The 17991-nt window shown below is 38.8% G+C and overlaps 1 protein-coding gene across 5 annotated transcripts in view; it reads left to right on the top strand.

The window, feature by feature from the left end:
* BTRC (beta-transducin repeat containing E3 ubiquitin protein ligase) overlaps positions 1–17991 on the top strand; it is a 191493-nt gene that overhangs the window by 151018 nt on the left and 22484 nt on the right. For all 5 annotated transcript variants that reach the window (XM_036734773.1, XM_036734776.1, XM_036734777.1 and 2 more), the window contains 6 exons: positions 6798–6984; positions 11836–11932; positions 12602–12739; positions 13226–13344; positions 14591–14840; positions 15359–15477. In XM_036734773.1, coding sequence (XP_036590668.1) covers positions 6798–6984; positions 11836–11932; positions 12602–12739; positions 13226–13344; positions 14591–14840; positions 15359–15477 — 910 coding nt within the window. The remainder of the gene's footprint in view (positions 1–6797; positions 6985–11835; positions 11933–12601; positions 12740–13225; positions 13345–14590; positions 14841–15358; positions 15478–17991) is intronic.

Here is a 17991-nt window from a genome sequence, read left to right as displayed (position 1 = left end):
GGCCTTGAAAGGTGCTAGGGATGCCGAAAGTCAGAGGGAAGGAGGAGGACCAGTTGGTGCAAATAGGGAAGGAATGGGTAGGCTCGTTTGGCTGGAATGGAGACCGCATGGGACAAAGTGATGGGAAGTCAATCTGAAAGATAGGTTGGAGCAGGATTGTAAGAGGCTTCGAACACTAGAGGAGTCTGATTTTTATTCTATTGGCAGTGGGCCGCTGAAGCTTCTTAAAATGGGGAATGACATGACCAGACCTGTGCTATTGGCAATATCAGTTAGCAGCTGTAGGAAGAAGGATTAGAGAGGGGAGAGACTAGAGGCAAGGCAACTAGTTAGGAGACGATTGTAATGGTTCAGGTAGGATGTAAACTGGGGTAGGGGACTAAGGAATAGAGAGAAAGGGATGGATGTGACGTATATTGTGGAGGTCAAATACATAAGACGTGGCAACCAATTGAACATGGAGATTTCCAGGTCACATCACCAGTAAGATGAGGGACTAGATTGCACACACTTTCTCCAATCCTCACAACCACTCAAACCTATCCCAAATAGAAATTACTTGGAGATAAAGCAAGTTCAGCTGTGTCCATAATCTAAGCAAGAGATTTCAAACACACATCACACAGGCTGTGTGCAACCTACCACACTCACAAGTATGACCCGAACAAGATTAAAATGTAATTAGGAAATAAAATATAAGTAACAGTAAAACATAGATGATGTTAATATGCAATGACCCTTGTTTCTATTTGAGTTTGACTCCACTGGTCTAAGACACCAAGAACCTTAAGAAGGTAACAAACCAATGAAGTAACAGCAGAAAAGCTGATCCTTAATAAATTCAGCCACTATGCTCTGGCAAGGCTACACAAACCAACTCGTGGGTTTATAACAGAACTCATCTCTGCCTTCTACCCTCCTGCCTTTTGCACTTGAGAAACCAAAAGCCAGAAACTTGTTCTGGTTACAACTGCAGCATGGCAGGACATTATGCTTCTTCATCATTCAGTCAGAAAAGAGGAAACTGGGCAGCATATGTAAGGCTCCACCAGGCCTGGGAGAAAAAAAGGAAGGGGGAGACCGGCATCCACCTGTAGTCATTTCTTTCTTCTCCTACTCCAGAAGACATTTGAGGCAGAGACCAAGACTGGCAAAATTTGAATTCCCCAGTATAAGAAGCGCATCTGAGATAGCTCAAAGTCCAACCCCTGAGGAAAATGCCGTCAAAGGGAGGAAGGAGTAAGAGAGTGAGCACTGAGGGAAAAGATTGACAAAGATCTCAGGGTAAAACTTTGTTAGTTAAAGATCTTGAGCATAAGCAGATATATCAATAGGCAAGATTTTAATAACAAATAGGGAATATGACCTCCAGATCATCTAAACAAGTTCAGACATCCTATAATAAATATTACAAAACAAAGGAAAATGAACCAACACTTGATGAGGCAGAGAACCCTGTGGATTCCCAAGAGTGCACAGAACCATAGCAGGATGTTCCTCAATAGTTTAAGAGAGAAATATGAAATATGAAGAGAATTTTATAGCAGTAGTAATTGGCAGAATAGAAAAACTTGAATCTACAGTGACAAACCTCACCAAAGAAACAAAAAAGAGGATAATTTGGAATCCAAATTCCCTTAAGTAAAGAACAATCTGGAGAAAAGAAGCAAAAGGCAATAGTATTAAAAGAAAACATCTCTATGAAAGCAAAAGATCTCTATCAAAGCAAAACATATTGATATTGAGGACCAGGTGGGAAGAGACAAAGGATTATAAGTGTCCTAGAACAAAGTGTTGCACAGCTAAGTGATACAGTGATAGAGTACTAGACCTGGAGTCATGAATGCCTGTTTTCCTGAGTTCAAATCTGGCTTCAAACATTTAGTAGCTGTGTGACCCCAGGCAACTTGCTTAATCCTGTTTGCCTCAGTTTCCTCATCATCTGTAAAATGAACTGGAAAAGGAAATGGCAAACCACTCCAATATCTTTTCCAAGAAAACCCCAAATAGGGTCATTAAGAGTCAGACATGACTGAACTACAAAAAGAACAAAGGGCCAGTTGAAAGAATTCACAGATTCTCTTTAGGAGGGAAAAATGCTATGCTGCAAAATCCAAGACACATAGTGGTTAAATTGAATAATTCCAGTAACAAACAACAAATTCTACAGGCAACCAAGAAAGACCTTCAAATATAAAGAAAAGGAAATCTAAGTAACCCATCAGAAACCATAAGAGGGAATGGAATAATGTATTCCAGAAAGCAAAGGAGCTCAAAATGCAACCCAAGCCAGTCAGTCAGTAAGCATTTATTAAGTGCCTACTATGGGACAGACACTGTGCTAAGTGCTAGGGATACAAGGAGAGGCAAAAGATAGTCCCTGCCCTCAAGGAGTTCATAATCTAATGGTGAAGACAACAAGCAAACAAATAGAAACAAACTATATCAAGGATAGGTACAAAATAATTAACAGAAGGAAGGTATTAATTTTTTTTCTCTTCTAATTTTATTTTATTTTTAATTTAATAGTATTTTATTTTTTCCAATTAAATGTAAATACAATTTTCAACATTCATTTTTTGAAAAATTTTGAGTTCCACATTTTTTTCCTTCCCTTCCTAGCCCCCTCCCCAAGATGACAAACAATATACTATAGGTTATATATGTGCAATCATGTAAAACGTATTTCCACATTAGTCATGTTGTAAAAGAAGAAACAGAAGAAAAGGAAAAAAACAGGAAAAAAAAAGTTGAAATAGTATGCTTCAATTGGCATTCAGACTCCCATCATTTCTTTCTGTGGATGTGGATGGCATTTTCCATCATGAGTCTTTTGGAATTGTCTTGGATCGTTGTATTGCTGAGAAGCGAAGTCAGTCATAGTTGGTCATCACACAGTATTACTCTTACCATATGGAACAGGGCTGTCTAACCTTAGGTTTTTATTGAAACAGTAGACAATATATTTTGATTTGCCATTTTAGTGAGAGCTCTGTGGTAGCTCAGCTTCGTTTGCTTAGCATTTATGTAAATTTCCATGCTCGTAGGCGGGCCCCATAAAGTGCACTGTGGGCCCTATGCAGCCTGCTGGCTGCATTTTGGACAGCCCTGATATAGAATGTTGTTCGGCTCACTTCATTCAGCATCAATTTGTGTAAGTCTTTCCAGGTTTTTCTGAAGTCCATCTGCTCCTCATTTCTTATAGCACAATAGTATTCCAGTACCTTCATATGCCACAACTTGTTCAGCTATTCCCCAATTGATAGGCATTTCCTCAGTTTCTAATTTTTTGCCACCACAAAAAGAGGTGCTATAAATATTTTTTGTACAAATAGGCCCTGTCCCTTTTAAAAAAAAAATCTCTTTGGGATACAGACCTGCTAATTGGATTGCTGGATCAGAGGTTTGATTGCCCTTTGGGAATAGTTCCCTGTTGCTCTCCAGAATAGTAGCTGGATCAGTTTACAACTCCACCAACAATACATTAGTGTCCCAGTCTTCTCCAACATTTATTATTTTCCTTTTCTCTCATATTAACCTATCTGATGGGTGTGTGATGGTACCTCAGATTTGTTTTAATTTTCATTTCTCTAATCAGTGGTGATTTAGAGAATTTTTTCATATGACCATAGATGGCTTTGATGTAGAAGGTATTAAAATGAAGAGACATTGGGGAAAAGTTTCCTGGAGAAGTTGAGATTTTAGTTGGGCTAAGAAGGAAGGAGGCCAGGAGAAAGAGATGAGGAGGGAAAGCATTCCAGGCATGGAGGACAGCCAGAAAAATGCCCAGAGCTGAGAGATGGAGTACCTTGTTTCATGAAACATCAAGGAGGCCAGTGTCATTTGATCAAAGAGTATGGGTGGGGGGGAAGAAATACAGAAAGAGGAGACTAACTTATAAAGGACTTTGAATGCCAAACAAGATTTGATCTTGGAGGTGTTAGGAAGCCACTGAAATTTATTGAGTATGGGGGTGAGATTCTGAGGCTAATCATCAGTGAAAAAAAAATGAATATTCAATAAAAGAGGCATTTGAAGCATTCTGACAAAGAAACCAGACCTGATCAGACTATTTGCTTTTCAAACACCCCAGACAACAGAAATACAAGGTAAACAAATAGAGCAACCAATGAAGGCACAGTCTACAAAATATATCACCCCAGGAAAAAAAGGAAGAAAAAATTAAAAGAGGAACACAATTATGGGGTTAACAACAACAACAAAATAATATCAGAGGAGATCATTAAGAGATTTCTTTCTAAAAGTACACAAGGAGAAAAGGGTGAAAGTGGAAATCAAATAGAAGTGATAGTAGAGAACCAGCCTCCCAACACCAGCCTATAGGTGAATCGGTGTTTTTTTATGGAACTAAACTGCAGAGTGGGAGGATGCATAAAAGGAGAGCGGGAAGGAAGAATATAGAGGAGAAAATGTGTTGTACCCTGACCAAGCCAAAGGTTAACAATAAAAGGAAAATAACTCCAGAAGAAAGTCTACAAGAGAATGGGTGAGGAGGCAAAAGGAGGGATTGAAACAGGATGGGGGAAAAAGGAGGAAATATAGATTCATTGAAAGTTGAAGGATGCTCCTATGGTAGGAGAAATATTTTACGATTCAAAATGGGGATCTTATAGTGGGTATGAGCTATAATATTAAATGGAGAATGATATTGTCAGAAAATTAACTTGACAGCTAAATGGAGGATGATCTGGAGTAAATGAGAGACTTGAGGCCAGGAGACCAACTAAAAGGCCATTGCAGTAGTTCAAGAGTGAGATGATGAAGACCTGCACCAGGTTGCTAACAATGTCAGAGGGGAGAAGGGCCATTTATGAGAGATGTTATGAAGGCAAAATCAATAGGATTCTGAACCAGGTAGGCTATGGGGGTGAGAGAGAGTGAAGAATCAAGGATGACACCCATACTGTGAACTTGGGTGACTGGGACGATGGCGGTGTCCTCAAAAGTAATAGAGAAATTTGGAAATAAGTTTGGAAGGAAAGATAATGAGTTCAGTTTTGGTTAAGTTTAAGATGTTTATGAGACACCCAGTGTGAGATGTTCAGTAGGCAACTAGAGATGTGAATTGGGAGGTCTAGGAGAGAAGTTATGGCTGGATAAAGTAGATCTAAGAAACCTCAGCATAGAAATAATTAGATCATCAAGTGTAATGATATAGAGGGAGAGAAGAAGAGGGCCCAGGCCAGAGCCCTGGGGGTCACCCACATTTAGCAAACATGACTTAAATGAAGATGCAGTGACAGAGACTGAAAAGGAGCAGATCAGACAGCTAAGAGGAAAACCTCCTTGGAGGCTTTCTACTACAAGAGAAAGTAGTGTCACAAAAACCTAGAAGAGAGTATCAGGGAGAAGAGGATGATTGCAGAGAGGGTCAAGAAGCATGAGGATTGATGTCAGGTAACTTTGGAAACAGCAGTTTCAGTTGAATGATAAGGTTGGAAGCTGAACTGTAGAAAATTAAGAAGGGTGTGAAAGAAAGGAAATGAAAGATGACCTTCTCAAGGAGTTTAGCCAGGAAAAAAAAAAAGCAAGATATGAGACAATAGCTAACAGGGAGGAATGGAACAGGTGAAGTTTTTTTTAAGCATAAGAGAGAGACATGGGCATGTTTGTAGTCAGTAGAGAAGCAACCAGTAAAAAGGGAGAGATTGAGCATAAGTAAAAGAGTAGAGATGATAGAGGGAGCCATCTGTAGGAGAAGGTGGGATGGAATGGGATCACTTGCACATGTTCTCTTCACGTGAAAACAGAGGTGAAGAGAAGATGATGGCAGAAAACCATAAAGATGACGTGAGATGAAGAAAGGAGAAGAGGGAGCTCTCAGCTAATGGTCTCAGTTTTTTTTTCGATGAAAGAAGAATCAAGATTCTCAAGCTGACAAGGTGGAGGGACAGGGAGTCATGGGAGGTTTGAAGAGGGAGTGTCACAGAAATTCAAGGTGGAAAGTATTCAAGAGGAGGGGGGTAATCCATTGTCCTTTCATTTTTAGTCATTTACTTCTTTTGTTTTACAATGGTATTATTAAAACGCAAAGAAACTACTTTTCTCTACATGCTAAAAAATATATACAAATTCCTCGAACTTTTTTTTTTCCTCTTCCTCCCCTCCACTGAAATTTATCTCCAATGATGGAAGGGCTGTGTCTTGTCAACTGTGCTCCTGACCTACACCTATGCTTCTTAAAGAGAGTGACTTTAACTTGCATCAGTATTTTCTTTCTCTGTACCCACCTCTTACCACTTCCTTGTCCCAAATACTACAATACAAAGCATACTAACCTTTTTCTCCAGATATGCAACCCCTATCCCTAGCACATTTTAAATATTAATGTTTTACAAAAGAGCTTTTGAAGTGCTATAGAAAGAAATGAGAAATGACCCTAATATAAAGATTTTGGGGATCTGTATCACAGAGTTTGAGATGCCATCCATAGAGAACATCCTTATCCCCTAATGCTGAAATCCATATAGATAGTTTGTATTGCTTTCTGGATTCTTTTTTATTTTTAATGTCTTGGGGGTTTTGCTAGTTGTTAACTTTAGCTCCCTTATCCATAGAAAGATGGAAAATACAGTTTATTTCTGTAACCTTATAGAAAAAATATTAACACTCATTTTATCCAACTCTGTGTTTCAGAGAGAAACTGGACCACACTAGGGACAATGATGTGTCCTTACAGTAGACCAAATACTGTTTTGTCTTTTAAGGACCTTTTGAAGGGGGGGGGGGGCGGGGAATCACTTCATATTCCCATTGTCGTTGTGTTTTTTCCACAGCTCGAGGTTTAGATCATATTGCTGAAAACATTTTATCATACCTGGATGCCAAATCACTGTGTGCCGCTGAGCTTGTGTGCAAAGAGTGGTATCGAGTGACATCAGATGGGATGTTGTGGAAGAAACTCATCGAGAGAATGGTCAGGACAGACTCCCTGTGGAGAGGCCTGGCAGAACGGAGAGGATGGTGAGCTTTTTCAACTTTCCTGCTACTACAGAGCTTCAGGTACTGGGCATCTATAGCCATTGGAAGCCAGGTGGTGCCTCTTAATACATGGCCCAGTGGCCTAGCTAGCTTGTAGCAAAAATAGGATGGGAAATATTTTTTCCCGTTCCATTTAATAAACTTTTTTTGGCCCAATACTCTTTAAATTATGTAAAGTAGAGCTGATGAAATCTTGGAAATAAGAGCAAAGAGTATGCTTGCCCTTTTAGCTGATATTCTATAGTCTCAACATACATTAATACCCCAGGTCATCTAATCTAACCTTCTGATTCTACAGCTAAGAAAATTGAATCCTAAAGAGATTATTTGGGTCACATAGGTAATAAGTGACAGAGAATGGATTTGAAGCCAAATCTGATTCTGGTTTTCTTGGGATATTTTGTAATTTAATCCCAAAATACTGGTTTTGGGAAATTATCTGGCTAATGGGCTCAGAGACTTTAAACAAAGGGCATTTCACTAAAACTTCAAGCTGCTCCTTTAACAAGAAACTAGCTTTTTCTTAAAAGTTCCTTGCTTTGGGAAAAATCATCTATATATAATTTTCTGTCCAAGGGTATCTCTAGGATATTGACTGCAAGAAAGCCGGATATGAATATTTCATAAACAAGATTAAAATGGCACTCATGCATTTTAGCAGGTATAAAAAATGGTGTAAACATATTCATTCTCACATGTCTCCAAATTAGCATCAATGGTTCATCTCATATCATAAAAAGACAAAAAATTACTGACTTGAGGAATACTTTTTAAAATAGACTCATCCGAGAATATTTCTGAAATATGTAGGTACTTTTGTGATTGAAACTCAGTATTTAAACACATTAAGTAGATTAGTATTTCAGAGGGTTCTTTCATTCTCTTTGTCACAAAAATTTCTAATAAAACCAGTTACCGTGGACAAATTTCTAGGCATTTTTTAAAAACAAAAATTGCATTAACCAAAGCTATGTTAATTTCTATTGAGATTTTATATTTGCTACCATAATATGTTTTCATAAGTAACACTCTACCTTGGAAATGAAGATATGAGTGCTGCATATGACAACACAAATGAAAATACAATCATATGATACTTTTACAAAGATGTCATCAGTACCACCAAGATCAGCCTGTCATATAGGAAATTCCATTCAGTAGTTACTTATTAAGCTATCTACTATTTACAAGGTACTTACTTTGCTACACCCTGGGATTGGAAAGCCAAAAATGAAATCATCCCTGCACCCAGTTCTTCTGGCATAGTATAGTTGGTTGCTTAGGGGCAGCTAGGTGGTAAAGTGGATAGAGCACTGGGCCTAGAGTCAGAAAGACCAGAGTTCTTATATGATCCCAGTCATTTACTAGCTGTGTGACCCTGGGCAAGTCACTTAACCTCTGCCTAAAACTGGAGAAGGAAATGGCGAACAACTCCAGTACCTTTGCCAAGAAAGCCTCATGGACACTTGGTCCGTAGGGTCACAAAAGAGTCATACACAATTGAACAACAACAACAAAAGTTGGTTGCTTCTACTGTACTGATTAAAAATTCCACAACTAGAAATTCATTCCCATTCTTTTAGGTTAATACCACTGGAAGCAGTAACACTTTAAAACTTACTTTAAGTTATTGATGTTTCAATGTGGATGCATAGGTTTTCATTAGGATAAGGAAGAGAAAAAACTTGGAGAAAATAGGTCACTAGGGGAAGTAGAAAACACCAAAAACAGACTTCACATAATTAATAATTATATTCAGGTCTGGTCCTGAATAAAACTATTTTAATTATAGTTGCAGCCAAACATGCTCACTGAAAAATGTGTTTCGTGCCTTTTCCAAGATATGAAATCCAAATCAACCAAGATTCAATATCAGCTATATGGCTGCTACTCCTGCAGACTTTCCAATGACAGAAGATTAAACCTATTCCTACTCTTTTTTTTGGGGGGGGGGGGGTTCTAATTTGATTCCCTCTACTTCCACATCAAGACTCTGGATAATATTACTGTTAATGTCAAATCGCTTCATCCATGCTGCTTCCATCTCTGCGTGTTCCCTTTCTCCCTCTCGTGATTGATGTTTATCTCTTTCCTTATCAGTTTTCCTTCCTTCTGCTTTGTTCAAGCTTCCTCATGTCTTCCCTCAGTCACTCCCTTCTTCCTTTGAAATTTGTCCCAAAAAGTTCACCATTTCATTGAAGCCTTTCAGTGATGTACCTTTGCCTGCGCTCTATCTTTGAAGCTTTCTTCAAATCCCCCCATCCAAAAAAATAAATATAAACTACCAGTGAAGCTTTAGGCTTTAAGATTCAGCCTCCTCTCAGCACTTATATTTTACATCCAAATGGATTTGTTGGTCTGCTTTAGAATGTACCACCACCCCCCAAGGCATGAACTCTGTCATTTTTCTGTCTTGTACAGTGCTGAGTACACTGTCTCTGCTCAATAATGATAAGTCTTAAAGTACAATAAAAGACCACTTGGGAAAAGCCCCATTTTCTTAATCAGCAGGCCACATTTTATGATAACACTTTGCTCTTAATATTTAACATTTATCAAGTACCCACACTCTCATAGGTACTAGCACTTCACATAGATAGAAGTGGTCCCTATTGTCAAAGAACTTAACTTTCTAAAAGGATTGAGCATATGGTACAGAGACACCAGCAAAAAAGCATGCACACCTAGGTTTTTTGACATCCAGGTGCCCTTTTCTCTAGTACTTTTGTTTGGTGGCTGTTCAGATGCTAGATGAGAAGTCAGTTTTTTAAGAAGACACGAGGATGATGAGTTATCTACGTATGTTCCAGGATCATTGTAAAGCAATCAAGCATTATCTAGCATGAAACCTTACACATGGTATGGATTCATTGTTTACTCAGTGAATAAACGATGCCCTCGTATTGCGTTAAGCCAACAGGCTCAGGAAATACAGTAGAAGAAATGACAGAACTAACTTTGAGCATTTTGCAGCATTATATTCCCTATGCCCTGTCTAGGTTGGTTCTTCTCTCAGCAATGACTTGAAGTGTTAGGACTCAAGGTATATAGGTGTAAATAGAGGCAGGTGTACAAGTGTCCTCTTTCCTTGACATCCCTGAAATAGTATCAGGACATGTGCAGGTTCTCTTGAGGTACCTGTGTGCAGGGTGCTAGGAAGTGAAAAGAAAGATAGGAACTTGTTTGGGGTATGGTTGGCATTTGCCAGTATTGTAAGCTCTTATTTCAGAACTGTGATTAATTTCTATTATAAGGCAGCAATCCACTCACCTTGAACACACTGATAGGATTACTTTTTAAAGGAGGCGTATTTTCAGCCATTTTGCCCTTAAATGCATTTCTGTTATGCCTTTCTTTTTGTAAATATACATTCTCTCTGCCACCTTTTTTTCCCACAAATAAAAGCATTTTGGCCTCTTCCTTGCCAGCTTAGTATTTTGTATCAGCATAGACAATAGAGCTAGCTGTCTTCCTAATAGGAAATTTTCTCAACTAATTTTCAAGGTGTATAATAAGGAGAGGGCAGGGGAGAAATACTCCTGGAGACATTGAACAATTAATTATATTGTAATGGAGCTGTGGAGGGAGGAGTGGATGACTGGCCCAGAGAAAACGGCATTTCTCTAGTGCCAGGATTACACTCAGAGGCATTTCTGCCTGTCTTCACTTTGCAAGGCACTGTGCCAGTCATAACAGCAGTTAGTACGCCCATAGTGGGGTTTACTAGCTTCCACACCGTGTTTGGTGGGTCCTTAACTTCAGGATGAGGAATTAAATTTTTTACACAGCAGGAAGTGATTGCCATTTACTGAAATTTTTTGTAGCAAAAATCTAGCTTGGGATATGAGTATTGTAGAGATGTACTGTCATAAGGAAGGAGATGCTAACAAATGTTGCTTACTAGGAAACAAGCAAAGGCAGGAAAAAGCATGTGTGTATGCATAGCTGGAAATGCACCTGTGAAGGCTGATTTCTGCCTTAAGACTTGTAGGCATTTCTCTTCATCTTACTTTCTGCCTGCTGCTTGATATTCCAGTGACCCCCTTTTGTTTTCTATAAGAGTAAACCGAGTTTCCGCTTTTAAAGTATTGCCACATTGTCCAGTAACGTGTAGGTAACTGAGCAGCCAAGGCAACTAAGCCCACATGGGTAAGGACCTAAAAAAGATATCCTCCAGATCCAGAAGTCTTATATTAAGCTATACCTCGTACCAGGATCCATTGATCTTGATGTCAACTTTACCTAGTGTAGAAAGCACTGTTGGCCATGCATTTTGATTCTCAGCTGTATCCACATGATATATTCACCAGTGAAAGTATTGTTTTCAAAAGTGAAAGCCAATGTAATATTCACTCATTGGAATAATAAGTAGAGTAGTATGTGAACACTACCAGTGTTGACTTTATCTCTTGACATTGTACAGTTACTCTGTAGTTTTGCACTAGAAATACTTGTAGCCAGCCGTCTACGAAAGTAATAAATGGCTGTTACTACAAATATAACTCAAGATTTCCACAATCCAGGGTCCCAGAAGCCAAGAAATAAGCAAAGTACATTTTATTTGTGTGTTATTCTTACCAGGAAGTAGCCCTGTTTTATTAGAAAGCAAATCGCTGCTAATTGGTCCCTGTAAATAATGCAAAACAGAGAGTGAACACTGTCTCAGAGTTATGTACTTCTTGGCTTAGAACTTCTGGAATCAAGATTACACTCATACCTTAATGGGTGGTTTTGAGGATCAGATTAAATCTGGGTATGAAAGTACTTTGAAAAAGTGCAAAGAGCCATATAAATAAAAGGTGAAATCATTAATAAATGTTTCTTGTCTTTTAGGGGACAGTATTTATTCAAAAACAAACCTCCTGATGGGGTTGCCCCTCCAAACTCTTTTTACAGAGCACTTTATCCTAAAATTATACAGGACATTGAGGTAAGGATCTGTGGATTCTGCACAGGTATTTGTAAAATTTTAATGAAAACTGTTGGTTTGCTACAGTAGTGATCCTGTGGCGCATACATACTTGAGCAAAGGGATATAAAATGCATTAATTTGAGTTAAAAGGCCATTTTCTTAATAAGTGATTAAGATTCTTGCAGTCTAGAAAGTCATGAGCCAAATCTTTAATCTTTCCATCACTGCCTGTTAATCAGCCTTCTGATGGTGCTTGATGCTTTTATGTCATATAATGTTGAGATCTGGTAAGTGCTCCTGGAAGATAATTGAAAGTTAAATTCAGACAACATTAACAAAAACTTATCAGTTGAGATAGTCAATCTATATTCAGATAGAATGCTGAGCACATGAGGCTGATTAATGTGTGACCTCTTTTGGCAAGGTCAGTTTCTAAAGTCCTAGAAAAATCTCTAGGAGTGGTAGCAGATGGAGAAGTGCCATTAAGTCGACTTCTAAAGATAGAGGTATATTGCCTAGAAAACAAATTTCCAATTTGGCTCTAGTTCTGAGGAACCCATCAATAAGCATGAAGTGTGCATCGTCTATCTTTCCTCATTTTGACTCTTGCTTCTATGACATCAGGAGAGAGAAGCTGAGTGATTTTGATTGGCCTAATTATTGCCACTTGTCACCCATCCCTCACAGACAATAGAATCTAACTGGCGTTGTGGAAGACACAGTTTACAGAGAATCCATTGCCGGAGTGAAACTAGCAAAGGAGTTTACTGTTTACAATATGATGATCAGAAGATAGTAAGTGGCCTTCGAGACAACACTATCAAGGTGAGGCTTCCCGTATGCTCAATTAGGGAAGTTGAGGTAAAAAGGACAGCCATCACCCAAAGCAATTTAGAACATTAATAATAGTAATTTTGAAAGGCAGAGGAGAATTTTTAGGGCTTTAGGGTATACATCTCACCCCAGAATCTAAAGTATTTTCCTCGTAAGTGCCTGCATTTACCAGAAGAGCCTATATAAATTTATCAGATCCAGGTTGATGTGTTCTGCTTCTATCCAATATGGGCTTTCCTTACAATGTGATTGGTCCTGCAGTAATTGCATACTACCTTTGTTCCTCACTGAAACAGATAACAAAGCCACAAATACTAAAAAGTGTTTTTAAACTCAGCTTTACCTATAAATGTACTGCACACTCCCTCATCAGTTTTAGCCTAACTGCAAGCCAAGCTCTGCTATAATAAAACCATTGCCACGTAGCCCACTGCCGCAATGATCACAAGGGTCTGTACTCCTTGTTTGCCTTTCTAGATCTGGGATAAGAACACGTTGGAGTGCAAGCGAATCCTCACAGGACACACAGGATCAGTCTTGTGCCTCCAGTATGACGAGAGGGTGATCATAACTGGGTCTTCTGATTCCACCGTCAGGTATAAGGGACCAAAGACAACTTGTTGGGGCTCTGAAACCTTTCCCTTCCACTCTTCTTTTGTTTTTTTGCTGGTGTTGAGATTTAGTAATTTTGCATATATCCTGAGGAACATGTTTCTAAAACTACATCTAAGGAACAATATAAAATCATGATGTAAAATTCCAGAACTAAAAAGCTCTTTCCCAAAACCATATCATTTGGCATTTTTGCACATTTAAAAATACACATTCTAAGTTATATAGTTACTGTTTATACTAGAAAGTAATAACCTTTCCACTCTGGCCAATTGGTATTTAACTTGTCATCTTTATGGCAAACTTGTACATTCATCTAGAAAAATACCTCACAGAAATTATATGTCTATATGACAAAGCATCAGTTTCAGGTGGTGACAACCATAGTATGGCAGCACAACATCACAGTTTAAATTTGTATAGGTGAGTGATACTCTCTTCTTGCCAGCCCCTCCCCTGCCATCCCTGCAGTTTTTAATTGCAAGCTTCAGTAAGGGAGGGGGCACTCAATTTCCAGAGGCGTTAGTGATTTGATGACATAGCCATTATGCTGCTGGAGTCCAGTGTAGTTTGAGTTCTGGATACCGACAACACTGCAGGAAACCTCGGTAAGGAATTTTGCCTTAGGCTAAAGGACTTAGCAAACATAATGCATCAAAAGTAACTTCTTTTTTTAAATGGAAAAAAAAAAGAGCTATCTACATTGTTAGACACTCTTGAGTTAAATGTTTATTATAGCAGTTTATCCTCTGTGAAGAGAATAAGCTATTCCTATTTCTGTTCTGTTGACTTAAAGGCCCACACTACCTTAATCCTCATTGTCATCAATATCCAACACTTATTGAGCATCCATAGGATGAGATACTTTTAATGATTATGTCATTGAAAGAAGAAGGGATAGAAATCTGTTTGTTATGGGACTGGCAAAGGGGAGAAAAGCGGACTAATAGCTGTTCTGTAAACTCAAATTCATGGAGGGCAATTCTTTATCAACAGCACACATAAGCACTAGAACAAGTAAGCAGGCATATAGACACACACACACACACACACACCCATTGTTCATTGGAACACCTTTTCTGAAGTCACTCTCAGGGCTTTAAATGAAGACTACGGTAACTCTTCACCACAAAATTTTATGAACCTTTATGTATATTGTTGAATGAATTGTAGCATGAAGTTTTTTTTCCATTCCAATTCACCTGCCCAGTTCACTTTTATTCTTTCCAGAGTATGGGATGTAAATACAGGTGAAATGTTGAACACATTGATTCACCATTGTGAAGCAGTTCTTCATTTGCGTTTCAATAATGGAATGATGGTGACATGCTCCAAAGACCGTTCTATTGCTGTATGGGATATGGCCTCCCCCACCGATATCACCCTTCGAAGGGTGCTGGTAGGACATCGAGCTGCTGTTAATGTTGTGGACTTTGATGACAAGTATATTGTCTCTGCATCAGGAGACAGGACTATAAAGGTAAGAAATTCTAAGTATTGTTAGCCTGGAAACCAGTTCTTTGCCAACTGTTCCTCAATTTAGAATAAGAAGAATTAACCTGAAAACTTTATCAAAGACAAGTTTATGTTTAAGTGTCACTTCAAGATGACTTTCCAGCTAATATAGGAATTGACCTAGACTTAAATGAATAATGACTTTAAAGATAAGATAGATCTTAATTACTCTTAGATGCTTCATTGCCATGATGTTCCTGAGTGTGGGAAGGACAGGTATAAGTTTTAAGTTCAAGAAAACATCTGTAAGATTGAATTAGCCTCACAATCTGCATTTATTTGCCAACTTCTCAGGCCATAAAAAACCAGATGCAAATAAGTTCTAGGTTATTCTGAATCAAAAGATATACCACCTATATTAAAAAGATGACTTTGCCTACAAAATTAACTGCCCTAATGGCACAGGACTTGGGCTGTACCACACCTGGAGCTTGCCAGTAAAAAGCCCCAAATGAACTACCAAATACTATTTTTTTGTCTCAGGTATGGAACACGAGTACTTGTGAATTTGTTAGGACCTTAAATGGCCACAAGCGAGGCATTGCCTGTCTGCAGTACAGAGATAGGCTAGTAGTGAGCGGCTCATCTGACAATACTATCAGGTGAGTAACAGATAACCTTTTCAGAAAAATTATAGCCCATTCCATTCACTTATCCCTATTGGATCCACAGGTTACCCAGGTTTCAATGATGGCATCATGTTTTCATTTCATTCTCTTTAGGACAGTTTTAAAAAAAAAAGAACCTCTAAATTGTAAAAAAATTTTCTTTAGTTCCTTGCAGGACAGACTACTCCTGAGCAGAGTCAGAGAAGTAATGTTTTTGTCGATGATCTCTTTCCTAGTAACTAAATATTAAACCTGTTTAAACAGTGTGTGTGTGTGTGTGTGTGTGTGTGTGTGTGTGTGTGTGTGTGTGTATACCAGTGTGTGTGTGTGGCGGATCCCAGCAGGAGTGCAGAGCCTGCTTAGATCTGAGTCACAATCCAGGTTGGCAGTTCTTGAGGGAGGAAGAGTGCTGGTGTGGCAGAGCTTGCTGTGTAGAAATAGCTCGAAAACAACAGCACAGCCCCTCAAGCTTGGGACAAAGCACTCTCCACTCTACAAGCAGTCATACCCCAATGAAAAGCCCAAGGGTCAGGTAGTTGGCTGGGAACATGAACAGGCAGCGAAAATGGACTCAGATTCAGAGTCAGACTTTGGAATCTTTCTTTGGTGACAAAGAAGACCAAAACATACAGCCAGAAGAAGTCAACAGAGTCAAAGAGCCTACATCAGAAGCTTCCAAGAAAAACATGAACTGGTCTCAGGCCATGGAAGAGCTCAAAAAAGAATTGGAAAAGCGAGTTAGAGAAGTAGAGGAGAAATGAGAGTGATGCGAGAAAACCAAACAAATCAATGACTTGCTAAAGGAGACCCAAAAAAATACTGAAGAAAATAACACCTTAAAAAATAGACTAACTCAAATGGCAAAAGAGCTCCAAAAAGCCAATGAGGAGAAGAATGCCTTGAAAGGCAGAATTAGCCAAATGGAAAAGGAGGTCCAAAAGACCACTGAAGAAAATGCCACCTTAAAAATGAGATTGGAGCAAGTGGAAGCTAGTGACTTTATGAGAAATCAAGATATTATAAAACAGAACCAAAGGAATGAAAAAATGGAAGACAGTGAGAAATGTCTCATTGGAAAAACCACTGACCTGGAAAATAGATCCAGGAGAGAGAATTTAAAAATTATTGGACTACCTGAAAGCCATGATCAAAAAAAGAGCCTAGATGTCATCTTTCAAGAAATTATCAAGGACAACTGCCCTGGTATTCTAGAGCCAGAGAGTAAAATAGAAATTGAAAGAATCCACCAATCACCTCCTGAAAAAGATCCCCAAAAAAAAACTCCTAGGGATATTGTCTCCAAATTCCAGAGCTCCCAAATCAAGGAGAAAATACTGCAATCAGCCAGAAAGAAGCAAATTGAGTATTGTGGAAACACAATCAGAATAACACAAGATCTAACAGCTTCTACATTGAGGGATCGAAAGGCTTGGAATATGATATTCTGGAGGTCAATGGAACTAGGATTAAAACCAAGAATTACCTATCCAGCAAAACTGAGTATACTGCTCCAAGGCAAAATATGGATTTTCAATAAAATAGAGGATTTTCAAGCTTTTCTCAGTGAAAAGACCAGAGCTGAATAGAAAATTTGACTTTCAAACACAAGAGTCAAAAGAAGCATGAAAAGGTAAACAAGAAAGAGAAATCGTAAGGGACTTACTAAAGTTGAACTGTTTTGTTTACATTCCTACATGGAAAGATGGTGTGTATAATTCATGAGACCTCAGTATTAGGGTAGCTGAAGGGAATATACGTGTGTGTGTGTGTGTGTGTGTGTGTGTGTGTGTGTGTGTGTGTGTAGAGAGAGAGGGCACAGGGTGAGTTGAATATGAAGGGATGATATCTAAAAAAATAAAATCAAATTAAGGGATGAGAGAGGAATATATTGAGAGAGGGAGAGACAGAATGGGGCAAATTATCTGTCATAAAAATGGCAAGAAAAAGCAGTTCATTGGAAGGGAAGAGGGGGCAGGTGAGGGGAAATGAGTGAATCTTGCTCTCATCGAATTTGACTTGAGGGAATAACATACACACTCAAATGGGTATCCTACCCCATAGGAAAGAAGTAGGAAGGAGATAAAAAAGGGGGGATGATAGAAGGGAGGGCAGATAGAGGGAGGAGGTAATCAAAAGCACTTTCGAAAAGGGACAGGGTCAAGGGAGAAAATTGAATAAAGGGGTATAAGATAGGAAGGAGCAAAATATAGTCTTTCACAACATGAGTATTGTGGAAGGGTTTTGCATAATGATACACATGTAGCCTATGTTGAATTGCTTGCTTTCTTAGGGTGGGTGGGGAGGGAAGAAGGGAGAGAATTTGGAACTCAAAGTTTTAAAAGCAGATGTTCAAAAAAAAAAAGAAGTTTTTACATGCAACTGGAAATAAGATACATAGGCAATGGGGCATAAAAATCTATCTTGCCCTACAAGAAAGTAAGGGAAAAGGGGATGGGAGGGAGTGGGGTGACAGAAGGGAGGGCTGACTGGGGAGTGGGGCAGTCAGAA

Source organism: Trichosurus vulpecula, chromosome 8 (assembly GCF_011100635.1).
Source record: "Trichosurus vulpecula isolate mTriVul1 chromosome 8, mTriVul1.pri, whole genome shotgun sequence".
Classification (NCBI taxonomy): Eukaryota; Metazoa; Chordata; class Mammalia; order Diprotodontia; family Phalangeridae; genus Trichosurus; species Trichosurus vulpecula.
Note: the sequence above shows the minus strand (reverse complement) of the source record. Positions and strands in the feature narration are given on the sequence as shown.